This window comes from Giraffa tippelskirchi, chromosome 11 (genome assembly GCF_054371585.1).
Source record: "Giraffa tippelskirchi isolate mGirTip1 chromosome 11, T2T-mGirTip1v1.2.pri, whole genome shotgun sequence".
Classification (NCBI taxonomy): domain Eukaryota; kingdom Metazoa; phylum Chordata; class Mammalia; order Artiodactyla; family Giraffidae; genus Giraffa; species Giraffa tippelskirchi.
The window spans coordinates 78,661,540-78,680,314 of NC_137285.1; the positions used below are offsets into that span (position 1 = coordinate 78,661,540).

The 18,775-nt window shown below is 55.2% G+C and overlaps 1 protein-coding gene across 1 annotated transcript; it reads right to left on the reverse strand.

The window, feature by feature from the left end:
• Window positions 1-5,278: 5,278 nt before the first annotated feature.
• On the reverse strand, window positions 5,279-13,760 carry LOC145527705 (uncharacterized). Its single transcript, XM_081545765.1, has 3 exons — window positions 8,814-13,760; window positions 8,102-8,414; window positions 5,279-7,844 (listed from the first exon to the last, which is right to left on the reverse strand). The coding sequence occupies exons 1-3, from the start codon at window positions 9,222-9,224 to the stop codon at window positions 7,222-7,224; spliced, it is 1,347 nt and encodes a 448-aa protein (XP_081401891.1). The 5' UTR covers window positions 9,225-13,760; the 3' UTR covers window positions 5,279-7,221.
• Window positions 13,761-18,775: the final 5,015 nt, after the last annotated feature.

Genomic DNA, 18,775 nt, shown 5'->3' on the forward strand with positions numbered 1-18,775 from the left:
CAGTGCCTGGGGCTGGGGGTCCTGCAGGCACGGAGATCCGATCTGCCCGGTGTGCTGGCCAGTACCCAGCTGGCCTGGTGTCTCTGCGAGGGCAAGTCTCGGTTCTCCATCTGCCCTCGGTGGATCCCTGGGTCCTGCACCTGGAGCCACCACCTCTTTAGGGACAGGTCTGGGAAGTGGAGCCTGGTTCCAGTTGGAGGCCAGTGCTAGAGTTGGGGGAGAAGCAAGGTTTGCCCACAGGCCAGCCTTGGCATGTGCGTACCCCGGGACAGAAACCTTCCAAGAGGTTCCCAAAGAATACCCAGCGTCAGATGTCTTTTGGGACTGAAGTGTGCAAGATGGGGGGCGGGGGGTGTGAGGCCAGCGCTTGCTGCAGGCCCAGCAGCAGCTTTCGGGGACTCGTCCCTGTGTAGCTCAGCACCCCTCCCCACACACTCCCGTGCACCAGCCCCAGCGTCCTCACCTCTGTGCTCTGGCGTGCTGGGCTCCAGGTCCTCCTGGTGCCTCAGAGGCCGGGGTTCTCTGGACTCTGGGTCGGAGCCGGGTGTGCTGAGCTCCGTGGCAGCCTCAGACTGGGCCGCCGGCTGTATCCTGGGCGGTGTCTCGGCAGCAGGCCTTCCCCACCTCCGCGTCTCCCCCGGTGGGGCTGATGCCTCCGTGGGCACGCTGACCTGGAGCCTGCACTGGGCCTCACGGGCGGGCGGGTGGTGCTCCGACCCCTCCCTCTGAGAGCTGGATGGGGTGTCCCCGTCCTCGGCCTCATCACGTGGGAAGCTCTGCAACGACAGTGACCGTCAGCCAGCCATGCTGGGAGTTTTCCGAGCTGGGCCTGGCCAGTGGAGCCGCTGCTTCTGCCTGCTCGAACTTCTCTTCCCAGAAGGGTCAGAGACGTGTGTCTGCTCAGATCCCCACCCGGGAGGAAAGAGACCCATCTGAGGGTGTGAGGTCAGCCTGGCGGGCCGGCGCTGCCCACACTCTCCCCATCCCGCCCAGCCTGCTCTCCCCTGGGGTGTGGACACAACTTGTCCACAGGCTTCTGACCCCACATCCGCCTGGGCTTCCTTGAGGGGGACACAGCCCGAGAAACCCGCATCCCCACACACAGGCAAAGGACCCGGTGTTTCCGGGTGGCATGGGAGAGTTGGCCTGGCCCGGCCTGGGGCTGCCCGTGTTACCTTTCTGTTTCTCCAGGCAAAGGGCCAGAGGCCTCTCGGGGGTGTCCTGAGCCAACGTCGACAGGGTGCCCACGCACACTGCCTGTGAGCTCTCCTGAGGCCCCGGCCTCTGGGCAGGGGCAAACAGCAGAACATCTTGGCAGCAAGTGATCTGGCTGGGGGCTCCTCTCCGCTCTGGAGGCCTGGATGCCCGGATTGCGGGTTCTGTTGGGTTCTGTTGCCGGCAGGTGACATCATCTCCTGGGGTTCGTGCTGAGGTCCCTTCCCCAAAACTTCCCAAGGGAATCTCTGGGTTTCTGACTGCTCGATCACCCCCCTTAGGCCATGTGCAGGCACAGTGACACCCACACGGCCCAGCCCACAGCCCTGGGGAGGCCTGGGTTCAGCCAGGGCCTGAGCTCCGAGGACCATGCTGCTCTCAGACCAGGCTCCTTCTTCTCATATGTGGTGTGGCCCTTGACAACCATATGCCCCTCAGGGTTTCCCCAGTCTCTCCATCTGTAGAGTGGGGGTCATTCTCCCATCTGCTTCCTAGGCCTGTCGGCCTACGAGCAGCTCCATGCCTTTCCACCTGGGGCCGATATCACGTGGAGCTCGTGCGCTGAGACTTCAGAAAGAAAGATTCCATCCAGGGCTGGCACAGCACAGAATGGGGCAGAACGAGGCCTGGATGCGCCGTGGTACCCAGGAAAAGGCACTCCCCCTCCTGACTGTTTTGAGACCCCGCATCCAAGTTGGAGGACCGAAAGGAAGACTCGAAGGTCTCCCTCTCTTATAGAAAAGAGTAGCCAACTTTCTGGTCCTCTGTTTCCATTGAGATTCTGTTGAAGTGTCCCAGCTCGGCTTCTGCGGGTGGCTGAGCTTCTACTGGCTCCCTGCGTTCTTGTCTTTTCCTCTCCAAACCTTCCGTCCTTTTCCCCCTTCTGGGGTGGAAGGGCGCTGTCATTGCTTCTACCTTCGAGACAGATTGAGGAAAAGTCTGGACCATCGACTCCTTTCCTCTCTTTGGTTCCGTGTCTCTCTCTGGCTGTGTCCCTCTCTTTTCCTTTCTCAATTCCGTCTGTGTCTTCCTCTTTCTCTCTCGTGTGTGGATGGATGGATGGATGCTAGGGATGCACATGTATATGATTAGATGAGGGTTATGTTTTAGGGATAGGTTAGAGGGAGAGAAAGGCTTTAGGTCAGAGTTGGTCATGGGGGAAGGGTCAAGGGTGGTGGTGGTGTTTCTTGGAATCTGAGTGCTGTGCATTCTTCGTCTCTTTCCATATGAACCCCTTCTCAGATACACCACTTGCAAGGAGTCTCTCGTGTTCCGTTTCCTATCTTTTGCATTTGTGAATGCTTAGCTTCTCTGTTGTGAAGAGGTTCCATTGGATGGAAACCCAGTGGTGTACTTCGTTTACCTCTTTCCCTTACTTGAAGAGACCCATTTCGACCTCCGCCCAGCAAATGGCAAGGAGACTCTGATGTTAAGGAGCCTTTGACCTACGCTTCTTTCTAGCTATCTCATGACATCAGTCTTTAGGGTGAGGTTTTTCCCCGATATTGAGGTGGTATGAGATCAAAACCAATAGCGTTCTTCAGATGTAGCTGTCTGGTTTTCCCATGGACATTGATTGAAGAGGCTTTCCTGTTCCCATTTGGATATTCTCCCCGTCTGTGTCAGAGATGAGTTGACCATGGATGCTGGGGTTTGTTTCTGGACCCTCAACTTTATTCCATCGATCTGGATCTGTGTGTGTTGTTGTATTCCCAATAGCATACTGTCCTGCTGCTGCTGCTGCTGCGGCTAAGTCACTTCAGTCGTGTCTGACTCTGCATGACCCCATGGCCTGCAGCCTACCAGGCTCCTCCGTCCAGGACATTTTCCAGGCAAGAGTACTGGAGTGGGTCGCCATTGCCTTCTCCGATACTCTCCTGAGGATCCTAGTTTGGTCGTCTAATTTCCTTTCACACAACCTTGGATGTCCGTATCGGGGCTTTTTCGTCGGATTGTATTGACAATGTAGGCTCCTTTCTGTTTCCGTACCCCCTTTGCAATTCTTTGTTCGGTGCGAAAATGCATTGGCATTTTGGGAGGAATAGCATGGAAGCTGTGGATTGCCATGTGGGGCTGTGACATGATTTTCCCAATAGGAATTCTTTCAAGCCCTGAGCACAGCTTCTCTTTCCAGTGATTGGTGTGGGCTTGATCTTCCTCCTTCCATCTCTCGCCGTTTTGTGAGAACAGGTCCATCCTTCCCTTCTGGGGTAGATGGACTCGTGGGTATCACTTCAGTGAATGGCATTGTCAGTGGGGGTGATAATTCCCTTCTCATTGGAAGACTTTGCTGTGAGTATTAGAAATGCAAGTGACTTCTCTTCCCCTTCCTCCCTGTCCATGTCTCAGAGCCACCGGGAAACAGAGGCCTCATCCACGGTCACACAGGCCTGAGGGGGTGCAACTAGACTGTTGTTTCTTCAGGCCCTCAGTGCTGGACATCATCCGGGATACTCTGTGTGTGTCTTCCTCCGTCTGGTGTCCCTTCAGACCTTTCCCTAGTTTTCACAGGCTTGTTGTGTTGGCGTTCTTTGTCTGTTTGGAGACACATCCTTGATAAGCTTTGTGTTTCCACTCATTCGTCTCGCGATGTATGACCTGTCTTTTGCTTTTGTCATGAGGTCTTTCCCACAGTAGATATCTTTGATTTTGCAAAGTCCACTGTATTCTCTGGGTTTTTTTTGTGGACTGCCTTTTAGTTTTGTGTGTGAAGACTCAAAGCACGTGTCCGGTTTCTGCTCATTGTTCTTCTAGATTTGTGACAAGTTTTCATGGAAAGTTTGTCTAGGGATAACTGGAAGTGAACTCGGTGTAAGGTGTCCAGTCTCCATCTCCATTCATGTCATCCCCTGCAGTTTCCAATTCCCTGTTCCTGAGTGGTTTTGGAGACCTTGTGGGAAGGTTGGTTGCATTGGAGTTTGCATTTCCACCTTGATTCGATTCACACTGTTCTGCCCTCAGGGACACTGTCAAGGGGGAGTGAGGAGCAGCCTGCACTTCCAGCAGTGACCACACGGTGGGGCGAGTGCTGCTCTCCCCTCTGGGAGCCCCAGGCCACAGGCATCCCAGTGAGGAGCCAGCTCTGTGCTCAGCTGAAAGGAGTTAGTTAGTCTCTCAGGAGCCTCTGAGCCCTTGCCTTTGGATCACCCAGGGTGGGCATTTACTGGGACAGAAAAAATTGCCCTGAATTCCATGGACGGAAGAGCCTGGCTGTGTAGAGTTCGTGAGTTGCCGTGAATCAGACACAACTGAGGACACAAAAATTCAATAGATTAAAACACTTTTTGGGGGTGGGGGGGAGTGAAAGAGGGTGATGTGGGTTTTTTTGTCTTATATAACAGCCAAGGGAAATCTAGTTTAAACCTAAATTCACATAGATGGGAAAGGTATATCTCTCCGTCACCCTATTTAAAAAAAAAAAACCTACTAAACTTTTCTGAAAGTTTATTTAGTAGCTTCCTTGAGCAGTTTACTGTGGAGCATTTTTTTTTTTTTTCTGTGACATTGGCCTCATTAAAAAGTACGGTTTGCCTTTACTGGATAATTTTGTTCATTGGTTTCTTAGGGAACCTTGGTAATATTTGAGTTTCCTGGGGAGTATGGTCACATGACCTGGCCCTGGCCAATCGGTGCGTTCCACCTCCCTGGCCACTGTGATTGGCTCCGGGCTGGGGCAGTGCCCAATCGGGGCCCAGGGCCGGGCCTCCCGTTGGAAACCAGGGGAAGACGAGCTCTCGTCCTGCTGGGGTAGGGGAAGGGGTGGGGCCGGGGCAGGTCAGGCTCCAGCAGTGGGAGGGGCTTGAGGTCCGCCTGCGGCAGTTGGTGACGTTCCTGCTCCCCTCAGGGCAGAGCCGCCGGCCTGAGAATGAGGGCGCTGCTGAGCCCAGGGCCTGGGATGGCCCGTTGCTGCTGTGGTCCCAGAGCTCCACCCGAGACCTGAGGGAAGCCGTCTGCCCGTGAGTCCTCTCCCACTTTTCTGTCAGCTTGTTTGAAGCATGCTGGGTTTTCTGCCCAGCTGGCTAAGGGGAGTCCCTGGAAATGCAAGGGTGTGGGTTTTGGCAGACTTCAGGGAAGACATGCCAGATGAGGCTGGGAGACTCCAGGTTAATCTGGATTCAGGAGATATCTCTTCGGGCCAGCTAGTAATTGTAGGATAAGCCTAATGAGCCTTCAGAGGATGAAGAGAGTAACGTGCCAAGGTAGCAATCGATGTCCTCATTCGAGAGGATGAAGCTGGTGCTCAGAGAAGGGGGGAACTTGGCCACAGCAAGGAGGTGTGCACCCAGACAGGACCCCCCAGATCCGGCCATTGGAGCTCAGGGAGGCCACTGGTGTGGCTTGTCCCTGTGGCAGGGGCCGAGGCAGGCAGCCCACCCTGATTCCTGCGGGGGCCTGACTTGGGAAGTGCCATCTGGTAGCTTTGAGACTCACCAAACCAAATTGCACTGGAGAGAGGAGGGACACCTTCCTTCATCCACCCCCCACCCCCGCCGGATTCCCACATACCCTGACCCCTTTCTCTTGATTTCGGAGCCATTTCCAGAGTCCCGCTCATATGACCTCATTCGAAGTGCACTGTGGACGAGCTGCCATCTGCAGCTGCTACCACAGCAGCCAAGGGCTTTAGCTCCCGACTACCTCCCTTCCTTTGGAACTTGGGGGCCCTCTACTCCCCACTTGCACACCACAGACCTTTGCTGAGGATTGTGGGGACCCTCACTCAGTTTGCAGCACGTTGTAGCCATCCCTGTCCTCCCTTGAAACTCAGCTTGTGAGCTCCTTTGGAGCAGCGTGGCCCACCTGGCTGCAACGGAAGACACAGCTGACAGTGAAACAACAGCTTAGATCTGAGAGCCGGAAAGCTCTGTCAAAAGGGACCTCCCTCTTCACACCGTAGAGGCTGTAGGAGCCGCCAGGCTTTCGGAACCAGTGCTGGGGCCAAAATGACTCCACAGCTGTTTTCCTTCCTGGGGAGGGTTCTGGCTCGAGCGGGAATGGCTCAAGTCTCCTAAGGTTCTGAAAGCCCACTGTGTGCAGATTCACGGTACACAGAGAGGAAAAGGTGGAGTCCTACCCTGGAGGTGGTCACAGCTCACGGATGAGCCAGGCAGGCAGGCAGGCAGGGCATGAGAACACCTGAGCTGCCTTCATGAGTGAATGGTGTGGGGGCAGAGGAAGAGAAGCCGGTCTGCTCCCTCGTGTGGTGCCCAGGGCAGGTTGTCCCCAGAGGAAACCCTTACGACGGTGAGGACTATCACTGCTGTTTCCCAAGGGGTTCCGTCGGTGCGTGTCTTCCCCGGAGCGGTCAGGCCGTCTCTCAAGTACACTGGCCATGGGCATTGCCTCTCCTTGGAACTTCCCATGTGTTTCTCTTTTTTATGGAACAGTGATTTTCTAGAGTGGTTCTGGGCCACAAGGATGTTGGGTCATTTTCTAGCCTTCTGTCATGAAGAACGCTTTCCTGGGCATGGGGGTGGTTTGTTGTTCCAGCTCCCTTTCTTGGCTTCTTTTGGGAGCTGGTGCAACAAGAGGAGCTCAGCCTCTGCCTTCTGGCTGAGATGTCACCCTTCAAACAGCAATGCCTGCCTGGAGATAATGATGGCAGTTGCCAAAAGGGCTTCGTTTGGCACATGGTATCTTGAAAGGACGTACACCGTCCTTTCAGCTATCAAAGGCTAGTTCAAATGACATAAAAATGAGAACTCTCCAATGGAGTCTTACAGTAGGTGGAGAGTCCGAAAAACACTCCTTCAGTCATTTCACTGAGAGTCATTGATTGGGGACACCAAGAATATAGGAAGGAATGCAGAAAGAAAAGATGAAATTGTGTTCAGGATCGGGGGGAGGGATGAACAGGGCGTGCTTGCTTGCCTTGAATCCAGGCTTTGTTGGGGGGTGGGGCATAAAGATCGAACGGGTCTGAAACTACAAAGTGGTGATGGTAACACAGTATCACCAGAGTTACACAACAGTGATCCCAGATTGCAACAATGATGAAAAAGTTTACTAATCCCAACTTAACCAACAAAAATACAGGAAACCATACAAAAAATAAAACATCACCAGAAAGGTGGAAACAAACCAAATGCAAAGCAGTTCAGGGGAAAGGAACTCCATGTCCCCTGGGGGCAGACCGAGTTGCCGGCATCCACGGTGAGCAGACAGGGATGGAGGCTGCAGAGCCGACCGCTCCCCTGGACGTGGTGTTTCCGGCAAGGGCTCTGGGTCTCTGTCCAGAGCGGGGGCTCTTTCTCCCTGCAGGGCTGGGTGAGTGATCGTGGGCATCTGGGTGTTGCGCGGGAGCCAGGGCAGGCTCTCCCTGCCGAGGCGGTGACTCCTCCTCTGCCTCGGGTTCTCTTGCCAAAGCCCGAGCAGGTAGAGGTGCACGTGGAGGTGGAGGTTCTCGCTGAGGGGGTGGGACATCAGTGCCTGGGGCTGGGGGTCCTGCAGGCACGGAGATCCGATCTGCCCGGTGTGCTGGCCAGTACCCTGCTGGCCTGGTGTCTCTGCGAGGGCAAGTCTCGGTTCTCCATCTGCCCTCGGTGGATCCCTGGGTCCTGCACCTGGAGCCACCACCTCTTTAGGGACAGGTCTGGGAAGTGGAGCCTGGTTCCAGTTGGAGGCCAGTGCTAGAGTTGGGGGAGAAGCAAAGTTTGCCCACAGGCCAGCCTTGGCATGTGCGTACCCCGGGACAGAAACCTTCCAAGAGGTTCCCAAAGAATACCCAGCGTCAGATGTCTTTTGGGACTGAAGTGTGCAAGATGGGGGGCGGGGGGTGTGAGGCCAGCGCTTGCTGCAGGCCCAGCAGCAGCTTTCGGGGACTCGTCCCTGTGTAGCTCAGCACCCCTCCCCACACACTCCCGTGCACCAGCCCCAGCGTCCTCACCTCTGTGCTCTGGCGTGCTGGGCTCCAGGTCCTCCTGGTGCCTCAGAGGCCGGGGTTCTCTGGACTCTGGGTCGGAGCCGGGTGTGCTGAGCTCCGTGGCAGCCTCAGACTGGGCCGCCGGCTGTATCCTGGGCGGTGTCTCGGCAGCAGGCCTTCCCCACCTCCGCGTCTCCCCCGGTGGGGCTGATGCCTCCGTGGGCACGCTGACCTGGAGCCTGCACTGGGCCTCACGGGCGGGCGGGTGGTGCTCCGACCCCTCCCTCTGGGAGCTGGATGGGGTGTCCCCGTCCTCGGCCTCGTCACGTGGGAAGCTCTGCAACGACAGTGACCGTCAGCCAGCCATGCTGGGAGTTTTCCGAGCTGGGCCTGGCCAGTGGAGCCGCTGCTTCTGCCTGCTCAAACTTCTCTTCCCAGAAGGGTCAGAGACGTGTGTCTGCTCAGATCCCCACCCGGGAGGAAAGAGACCCATCTGAGGGTGTGAGGTCAGCCTGGCGGGCCGGCGCTGCCCACACTCTCCCCATCCCGCCCAGCCTGCTCTCCCCTGGGGTGTGGACACAACTTGTCCACAGGCTTCTGACCCCACATCCGCCTGGGCTTCCTTGAGGGGGACACAGCCCGAGAAACCCGCATCCCCACACACAGGCAAAGGACCCGGTGTTTCCGGGTGGCATGGGAGAGGTGGCCTGGCCCGGCCTGGGGCTCCCCGTGTTACCTTTCTGTTTCTCCGGGCAAAGGGCCAGAGGCCTCTCGGGGGTGTCCTGAGCCAACGTCGACAGGGTGCCCACGCACACTGCCTGTGAGCTCTCCTGAGGCCCCGGCCTCTGGGCAGGGGCAAACAGCAGAACATCTTGGCAGCAAGTGATCTGGCTGGGGGCTCCTCTCCGCTCTGGAGGCCTGGATACCCGGATTGCGGGTTCTGTTGGGTTCTGTTGCCGGCAGGTGACATCATCTCCTGGGGTTCGTGCTGAGGTCCCTTCCCCAAAACTTCCCAAGGGAATCTCTGGGTTTCTGACTGCTCGATCACCCCCCTTAGGCCATGTGCAGGCACAGTGACACCCACACGGCCCAGCCCACAGCCCTGGGGAGGCCTGGGTTCAGCCAGGGCCTGAGCTCCGAGGACCATGCTGCTCTCAGACCAGGCTCCTTCTTCTCATAAGTGGTGTGGCCCTTGACAACCATATGCCCCTCAGGGTTTCCCCAGTCTCTCCATCTGCAGAGTGGGGGTCATTCTCCCATCTGCTTCCTAGGCCTGTCGGCCTACGAGCAGCTCCATGCCTTTCCACCTGGGGCCGATATCACGTGGAGCTCGTGCGCTGAGACTTCAGAAAGAAAGATTCCATCCAGGGCTGGCACAGCACAGAATGGGGCAGAACGAGGCCTGGATGCGCCGTGGTACCCAGGAAAAGGCACTCCCCCTCCTGACTGTTTTGAGACCCCGCATCCAAGTTGGAGGACCGAAAGGAAGACTCGAAGGTCTCCCTCTCTTATAGAAAAGAGTAGCCAACTTTCTGGTCCTCTGTTTCCATTGAGATTCTGTTGAAGTGTCCCAGCTCGGCTTCTGCGGGTGGCTGAGCTTCTACTGGCTCCCTGCGTTCTTGTCTTTTCCTCTCCAAACCTTCCGTCCTTTTCCCCCTTCTGGGGTGGAAGGGCGCTGTCATTGCTTCTACCTTCGAGACAGATTGAGGAAAAGTCTGGACCATCGACTCCTTTCCTCTCTTTGGTTCCGTGTCTCTCTCTGGCTGTGTCCCTCTCTTTTCCTTTCTCAATTCCGTCTGTGTCTTCCTCTTTCTCTCTCGTGTGTGGATGGATGGATGGATGCTAGGGATGCACATGTATATGATTAGATGAGGGTTATGTTTTAGGGATAGGTTAGAGGGAGAGAAAGGCTTTAGGTCAGAGTTGGTCATGGGGGAAGGGTCAAGGGTGGTGGTGGTGTTTCTTGGAATCTGAGTGCTGTGCATTCTTCGTCTCTTTCCATATGAACCCCTTCTCAGATACACCACTTGCAAGGAGTCTCTCGTGTTCCGTTTCCTATCTTTTGCATTTGTGAATGCTTAGCTTCTCTGTTGTGAAGAGGTTCCATTGGATGGAAACCCAGTGGTGTACTTCGTTTACCTCTTTCCCTTACTTGAAGAGACCCATTTCGACCTCCGCCCAGCAAATGGCAAGGAGACTCTGATGTTAAGGAGCCTTTGACCTACGCTTCTTTCTAGCTATCTCATGACATCAGTCTTTAGGGTGAGGTTTTTCCCCGATATTGAGGTGGTATGAGATCAAAACCAATAGCGTTCTTCAGATGTAGCTGTCTGGTTTTCCCATGGACATTGATTGAAGAGGCTTTCCTGTTCCCATTTGGATATTCTCCCCGTCTGTGTCAGAGATGAGTTGACCATGGATGCTGGGGTTTGTTTCTGGACCCTCAACTTTATTCCATCGATCTGGATCTGTGTGTGTTGTTGTATTCCCAATAGCATACTGTCCTGCTGCTGCTGCTGCTGCGGCTAAGTCACTTCAGTCGTGTCTGACTCTGCATGACCCCATGGCCTGCAGCCTACCAGGCTCCTCCGTCCAGGACATTTTCCAGGCAAGAGTACTGGAGTGGGTCGCCATTGCCTTCTCCGATACTCTCCTGAGGATCCTAGTTTGGTCGTCTAATTTCCTTTCACACAACCTTGGATGTCCGTATCGGGGCTTTTTCGTCGGATTGTATTGACAATGTAGGCTCCTTTCTGTTTCCGTACCCCCTTTGCAATTCTTTGTTCGGTGCGAAAATGCATTGGCATTTTGGGAGGAATAGCATGGAAGCTGTGGATTGCCATGTGGGGCTGTGACATGATTTTCCCAATAGGAATTCTTTCAAGCCCTGAGCACAGCTTCTCTTTCCAGTGATTGGTGTGGGCTTGATCTTCCTCCTTCCATCTCTCGCCGTTTTGTGAGAACAGGTCCATCCTTCCCTTCTGGGGTAGATGGACTCGTGGGTATCACTTCAGTGAATGGCATTGGCAGTGGGGGTGATAATTCCCTTCTCATTGGAAGACTTTGCTGTGAGTATTAGAAATGCAAGTGACTTCTCTTCCCCTTCCTCCCTGTCCATGTCTCAGAGCCACCGGGAAACAGAGGCCTCATCCACGGTCACACAGGCCTGAGGGGGTGCAACTAGACTGTTGTTTCTTCAGGCCCTCAGTGCTGGACATCATCCGGGATACTCTGTGTGTGTCTTCCTCCGTCTGGTGTCCCTTCAGACCTTTCCCTAGTTTTCACAGGCTTGTTGTGTTGGCGTTCTTTGTCTGTTTGGAGACACATCCTTGATAAGCTTTGTGTTTCCACTCATTCGTCTCGCGATGTATGACCTGTCTTTTGCTTTTGTCATGAGGTCTTTCCCACAGTAGATATCTTTGATTTTGCAAAGTCCACTGTATTCTCTGGGTTTTTTTTTTTGTGGACTGCCTTTTAGTTTTGTGTGTGAAGACTCAAAGCACGTGTCCGGTTTCTGCTCATTGTTCTTCTAGATTTGTGACAAGTTTTCATGGAAAGTTTGTCTAGGGATAACTGGAAGTGAACTCGGTGTAAGGTGTCAAGTCTCCATCTCCATTCATGTCATCCCCTGCAGTTTCCAATTCCCTGTTCCTGAGTGGTTTTGGAGACCTTGTGGGAAGGTTGGTTGCATTGGAGTTTGCATTTCCACCTTGATTCGATTCACACTGTTCTGCCCTCAGGGACACTGTCAAGGGGGAGTGAGGAGCAGCCTGCACTTCCAGCAGTGACCACACGGTGGGGCGAGTGCTGCTCTCCCCTCTGGGAGCCCCAGGCCACAGGCATCCCAGTGAGGAGCCAGCTCTGTGCTCAGCTGAAAGGAGTTAGTTAGTCTCTCAGGAGCCTCTGAGCCCTTGCCTTTGGATCACCCAGGGTGGGCATTTACTGGGACAGAAAAAATTGCCCTGAATTCCATGGACGGAAGAGCCTGGCTGTGTAGAGTTCGTGAGTTGCCGTGAATCAGACACAACTGAGGACACAAAAATTCAATAGATTAAAACACTTTTTGGGGGTGGGGGGGAGTGAAAGAGGGTGATGTGGGTTTTTTTGTCTTATATAACAGCCAAGGGAAATCTAGTTTAAACCTAAATTCACATAGATGGGAAAGGTATATCTCTCCGTCACCCTATTTAAAAAAAAAAAACCTACTAAACTTTTCTGAAAGTTTATTTAGTAGCTTCCTTGAGCAGTTTACTGTGGAGCATTTTTTTTTTTTTTCTGTGACATTGGCCTCATTAAAAAGTACGGTTTGCCTTTACTGGATAATTTTGTTCATTGGTTTCTTAGGGAACCTTGGTAATATTTGAGTTTCCTGGGGAGTATGGTCACATGACCTGGCCCTGGCCAATCGGTGCGTTCCACCTCCCTGGCCACTGTGATTGGCTCCGGGCTGGGGCAGTGCCCAATCGGGGCCCAGGTCCGGGCCTCCCGTTGGAAACCAGGGGAAGACGAGCTCTCGTCCTGCTGGGGTAGGGGAAGGGGTGGGGCCGGGGCAGGTCAGGCTCCAGCAGTGGGAGGGGCTTGAGGTCCGCCTGCGGCAGTTGGTGACGTTCCTGCTCCCCTCAGGGCAGAGCCGCCGGCCTGAGAATGAGGGCGCTGCTGAGCCCAGGGCCTGGGATGGCCCGTTGCTGCTGTGGTCCCAGAGCTCCACCCGAGACCTGAGGGAAGCCGTCTGCCCGTGAGTCCTCTCCCACTTTTCTCTCAGCTTGTTTGAAGCATGCTGGGTTTTCTGCCCAGCTGGCTAAGGGGAGTCCCTGGAAATGCAAGGGTGTGGGTTTTGGCAGACTTCAGGGAAGACATGCCAGATGAGCCTGGGAGACTCCAGGTTAATCTGGATTCAGGAGATATCTCTTCGGGCCAGCTAGTAATTGTAGGATAAGCCTAATGAGCCTTCAGAGGATGAAGAGAGTAACGTGCCAAGGTAGCAATCGATGTCCTCATTCGAGAGGATGAAGCTGGTGCTCAGAGAAGGGGGGAACTTGGCCACAGCAAGGAGGTGTGCACCCAGACAGGACCCCCCAGATCCGGCCATTGGAGCTCAGGGAGGCCACTGGTGTGGCTTGTCCCTGTGGCAGGGGCCGAGGCAGGCAGCCCACCCTGATTCCTGCGGGGGCCTGACTTGGGAAGTGCCATCTGGTAGCTTTGAGACTCACCAAACCAAATTGCACTGGAGAGAGGAGGGACACCTTCCTTCATCCACCCCCCACCCCCGCCGGATTCCCACATACCCTGACCCCTTTCTCTTGATTTCGGAGCCATTTCCAGAGTCCCGCTCATATGACCTCATTCGAAGTGCACTGTGGACGAGCTGCCATCTGCAGCTGCTACCACAGCAGCCAAGGGCTTTAGCTCCCGACTACCTCCCTTCCTTTGGAACTTGGGGGCCCTCTACTCCCCACTTGCACACCACAGACCTTTGCTGAGGATTGTGGGGACCCTCACTCAGTTTGCAGCACGTTGTAGCCATCCCTGTCCTCCCTTGAAACTCAGCTTGTGAGCTCCTTTGGAGCAGCGTGGCCCACCTGGCTGCAACGGAAGACACAGCTGACAGTGAAACAACAGCTTAGATCTGAGAGCCGGAAAGCTCTGTCAAAAGGGACCTCCCTCTTCACACCGTAGAGGCTGTAGGAGCCGCCAGGCTTTCGGAACCAGTGCTGGGGCCAAAATGACTCCACAGCTGTTTTCCTTCCTGGGGAGGGTTCTGGCTCGAGCGGGAATGGCTCAAGTCTCCTAAGGTTCTGAAAGCCCACTGTGTGCAGATTCACGGTACACAGAGAGGAAAAGGTGGAGTCCTACCCTGGAGGTGGTCACAGCTCACGGATGAGCCAGGCAGGCAGGCAGGCAGGGCATGAGAACACCTGAGCTGCCTTCATGAGTGAACGGTGTGGGGGCAGAGGAAGAGAAGCCGGTCTGCTCCCTCGTGTGGTGCCCAGGGCAGGTTGTCCCCAGAGGAAACCCTTACGACGGTGAGGACTATCACTGCTGTTTCCCAAGGGGTTCCGTCGGTGCGTGTCTTCCCCGGAGCGGTCAGGCCGTCTCTCAAGTACACTGGCCATGGGCATTGCCTCTCCTTGGAACTTCCCATGTGTTTCTCTTTTTTATGGAACAGTGATTTTCTAGAGTGGTTCTGGGCCACAAGGATGTTGGGTCATTTTCTAGCCTTCTGTCATGAAGAACGCTTTCCTGGGCATGGGGGTGGTTTGTTGTTCCAGCTCCCTTTCTTGGCTTCTTTTGGGAGCTGGTGCAACAAGAGGAGCTCAGCCTCTGCCTTCTGGCTGAGATGTCACCCTTCAAACAGCAATGCCTGCCTGGAGATAATGATGGCAGTTGCCAAAAGGGCTTCGTTTGGCACATGGTATCTTGAAAGGACGTACACCGTCCTTTCAGCTATCAAAGGCTAGTTCAAATGACATAAAAATGAGAACTCTCCAATGGAGTCTTACAGTAGGTGGAGAGTCCGAAAAACACTCCTTCAGTCATTTCACTGAGAGTCATTGATTGGGGACACCAAGAATATAGGAAGGAATGCAGAAAGAAAAGATGAAATTGTGTTCAGGATCGGGGGGAGGGATGAACAGGGCGTGCTTGCCTTGAATCCAGGCTTTGTTGGGGGGTGGGGCATAAAGATCGAACGGGTCTGAAACTACAAAGTGGTGATGGTAACACAGTATCACCAGAGTTACACAACAGTGATCCCAGATTGCAACAATGATGAAAAAGTTTACTAATCCCAACTTAACCAACAAAAATACAGGAAACCATACAAAAAATAAAACATCACCAGAAAGGTGGAAACAAACCAAATGCAAAGCAGTTCAGGGGAAAGGAACTCCATGTCCCCTGGGGGCAGACCGAGTTGCCGGCATCCACGGTGAGCAGACAGGGATGGAGGCTGCAGAGCCGACCGCTCCCCTGGACGTGGTGTTTCCGGCAAGGGCTCTGGGTCTCTGTCCAGAGCGGGGGCTCTTTCTCCCTGCAGGGCTGGGTGAGTGATCGTGGGCATCTGGGTGTTGCGCGGGAGCCAGGGCAGGCTCTCCCTGCCGAGGCGGTGACTCCTCCTCTGCCTCGGGTTCTCTTGCCAAAGCCCGAGCAGGTAGAGGTGCACGTGGAGGTGGAGGTTCTCGCTGAGGGGGTGGGACATCAGTGCCTGGGGCTGGGGGTCCTGCAGGCACGGAGATCCGATCTGCCCGGTGTGCTGGCCAGTACCCAGCTGGCCTGGTGTCTCTGCGAGGGCAAGTCTCGGTTCTCCATCTGCCCTCGGTGGATCCCTGGGTCCTGCACCTGGAGCCACCACCTCTTTAGGGACAGGTCTGGGAAGTGGAGCCTGGTTCCAGTTGGAGGCCAGTGCTAGAGTTGGGGGAGAAGCAAGGTTTGCCCACAGGCCAGCCTTGGCATGTGCGTACCCCGGGACAGAAACCTTCCAAGAGGTTCCCAAAGAATACCCAGCGTCAGATGTCTTTTGGGACTGAAGTGTGCAAGATGGGGGGCGGGGGGTGTGAGGCCAGCGCTTGCTGCAGGCCCAGCAGCAGCTTTCGGGGACTCGTCCCTGTGTAGCTCAGCACCCCTCCCCACACACTCCCGTGCACCAGCCCCAGCGTCCTCACCTCTGTGCTCTGGCGTGCTGGGCTCCAGGTCCTCCTGGTGCCTCAGAGGCCGGGGTTCTCTGGACTCTGGGTCGGAGCCGGGTGTGCTGAGCTCCGTGGCAGCCTCAGACTGGGCCGCCGGCTGTATCCTGGGCGGTGTCTCGGCAGCAGGCCTTCCCCACCTCCGCGTCTCCCCCGGTGGGGCTGATGCCTCCGTGGGCACGCTGACCTGGAGCCTGCACTGGGCCTCACGGGCGGGCGGGTGGTGCTCCGACCCCTCCCTCTGAGAGCTGGATGGGGTGTCCCCGTCCTCGGCCTCATCACGTGGGAAGCTCTGCAACGACAGTGACCGTCAGCCAGCCATGCTGGGAGTTTTCCGAGCTGGGCCTGGCCAGTGGAGCCGCTGCTTCTGCCTGCTCGAACTTCTCTTCCCAGAAGGGTCAGAGACGTGTGTCTGCTCAGATCCCCACCCGGGAGGAAAGAGACCCATCTGAGGGTGTGAGGTCAGCCTGGCGGGCCGGCGCTGCCCACACTCTCCCCATCCCGCCCAGCCTGCTCTCCCCTGGGGTGTGGACACAACTTGTCCACAGGCTTCTGACCCCACATCCGCCTGGGCTTCCTTGAGGGGGACACAGCCCGAGAAACCCGCATCCCCACACACAGGCAAAGGACCCGGTGTTTCCGGGTGGCATGGGAGAGTTGGCCTGGCCCGGCCTGGGGCTGCCCGTGTTACCTTTCTGTTTCTCCGGGCAAAGGGCCAGAGGCCTCTCGGGGGTGTCCTGAGCCAACGTCGACAGGGTGCCCACGCACACTGCCTGTGAGCTCTCCTGAGGCCCCGGCCTCTGGGCAGGGGCAAACAGCAGAACATCTTGGCAGCAAGTGATCTGGCTGGGGGCTCCTCTCCGCTCTGGAGGCCTGGATGCCCGGATTGCGGGTTCTGTTGGGTTCTGTTGCCGGCAGGTGACATCATCTCCTGGGGTTCGTGCTGAGGTCCCTTCCCCAAAACTTCCCAAGGGAATCTCTGGGTTTCTGACTGCTCGATCACCCCCCTTAGGCCATGTGCAGGCACAGTGACACCCACACGGCCCAGCCCACAGCCCTGGGGAGGCCTGGGTTCAGCCAGGGCCTGAGCTCCGAGGACCATGCTGCTCTCAGACCAGGCTCCTTCTTCTCATATGTGGTGTGGCCCTTGACAACCATATGCCCCTCAGGGTTTCCCCAGTCTCTCCATCTGCAGAGTGGGGGTCATTCTCTCATCTGCTTCCTAGGCCTGTCGGCCTACGAGCAGCTCCATGCCTTTCCACCTGGGGCCGATATCACGTGGAGCTCGTGCGCTGAGACTTCAGAAAGAAAGATTCCATCCAGGGCTGGCACAGCACAGAATGGGGCAGAACGAGGCCTGGATGCGCCGTGGTACCCAGGAAAAGGCACTCCCCCTCCTGACTGTTTTGAGACCCCGCATCCAAGTTGGAGGACCGAAAGGAAGACTCGAAGGTCTCCCTCTCTTATAGAAAAGAGTAGCCAACTTTCTGGTCCTCTGTTTCCATTGAGATTCTGTTGAAGTGTCCCAGCTCGGCTTCTGCGGGTGGCTGAGCTTCTACTGGCTCCCTGCGTTCTTGTCTTTTCCTCTCCAAACCTTCCGTCCTTTTCCCCCTTCTGGGGTGGAAGGGCGCTGTCATTGCTTCTACCTTCGAGACAGATTGAGGAAAAGTCTGGACCATCGACTCCTTTCCTCTCTTTGGTTCCGTGTCTCTCTCTGGCTGTGTCCCTCTCTTTTCCTTTCTCAATTCCGTCTGTGTCTTCCTCTTTCTCTCTCGTGTGTGGATGGATGGATGGATGCTAGGGATGCACATGTATATGATTAGATGAGGGTTATGTTTTAGGGATAGGTTAGAGGGAGAGAAAGGCTTTAGGTCAGAGTTGGTCATGGGGGAAGGGTCAAGGGTGGTGGTGGTGTTTCTTGGAATCTGAGTGCTGTGCATTCTTCGTCTCTTTCCATATGAACCCCTTCTCAGATACACCACTTGCAAGGAGTCTCTCGTGTTCCGTTTCCTATCTTTTGCATTTGTGAATGCTTAGCTTCTCTGTTGTGAAGAGGTTCCATTGGATGGAAACCCAGTGGTGTACTTCGTTTACCTCTTTCCCTTACTTGAAGAGACCCATTTCGACCTCCGCCCAGCAAATGGCAAGGAGACTCTGATGTTAAGGAGCCTTTGACCTACGCTTCTTTCTAGCTATCTCATGACATCAGTCTTTAGGGTGAGGTTTTTCCCCGATATTGAGGTGGTATGAGATCAAAACCAATAGCGTTCTTCAGATGTAGCTGTCTGGTTTTCCCATGGACATTGATTGAAGAGGCTTTCCTGTTCCCATTTGGATATTCTCCCCGTCTGTGTCAGAGATGAGTTGACCATGGATGCTGGGGTTTGTTTCTGGACCCTCAACTTTATTCCATCGATCTGGATCTGTGTGTGTTGTTGTATTCCCAATAGCATACTGTCCTGCTGCTGCTGCTGCTGCGGCTAAGTCACTTCAGTCGTGTCTGACTCTGCATGACCCCATGGCCTGCAGCCTACCAGGCTCCTCCGTCCAGGACATTTTCCAGGCAAGAGTACTGGAGTGGGTCGCCATTGCCTTCTCCGATACTCTCCTGAGGATCCTAGTTTGGTCGTCTAATTTCCTTTCACACAACCTTGGATGTCCGTATCGGGGCTTTTTCGTCGGATTGTATTGACAATGTAGGCTCCTTTCTGTTTCCGTACCCCCTTTGCAATTCTTTGTTCGGTGCGAAAATGCATTGGCATTTTGGGAGGAATAGCATGGAAGCTGTGGATTGCCATGTGGGGCTGTGACATGATTTTCCCAATAGGAATTCTTTCAAGCCCTGAGCACAGCTTCTCTTTCCAGTGATTGGTGTGGGCTTGATCTTCCTCCTTCCATCTCTCGCCGTTTTGTGAGAACAGGTCCATCCTTCCCTTCTGGGGTAGATGGACTCGTGGGTATCACTTCAGTGAATGGCATTGGCAGTGGGGGTGATAATTCCCTTCTCATTGGAAGA

Coding starts and splice junctions, on each gene's coding strand:
- LOC145527705 (XM_081545765.1), bottom strand. CDS start 9,224: ATGGTCCTCGGAGCTCAGGCCCTGGCTGAACCCAGGCCTCCCCAGGGC. Junction 8,415..8,813: donor TTGCCCGGAGAAACAGAAAG/GTAACACGGGGA, acceptor CTGTCGTTGCAG/AGCTTCCCACGTGACGAGGC. Junction 7,845..8,101: donor CAGCACGCCAGAGCACAGAG/GTGAGGACGCTG, acceptor CCCCAACTCTAG/CACTGGCCTCCAACTGGAAC.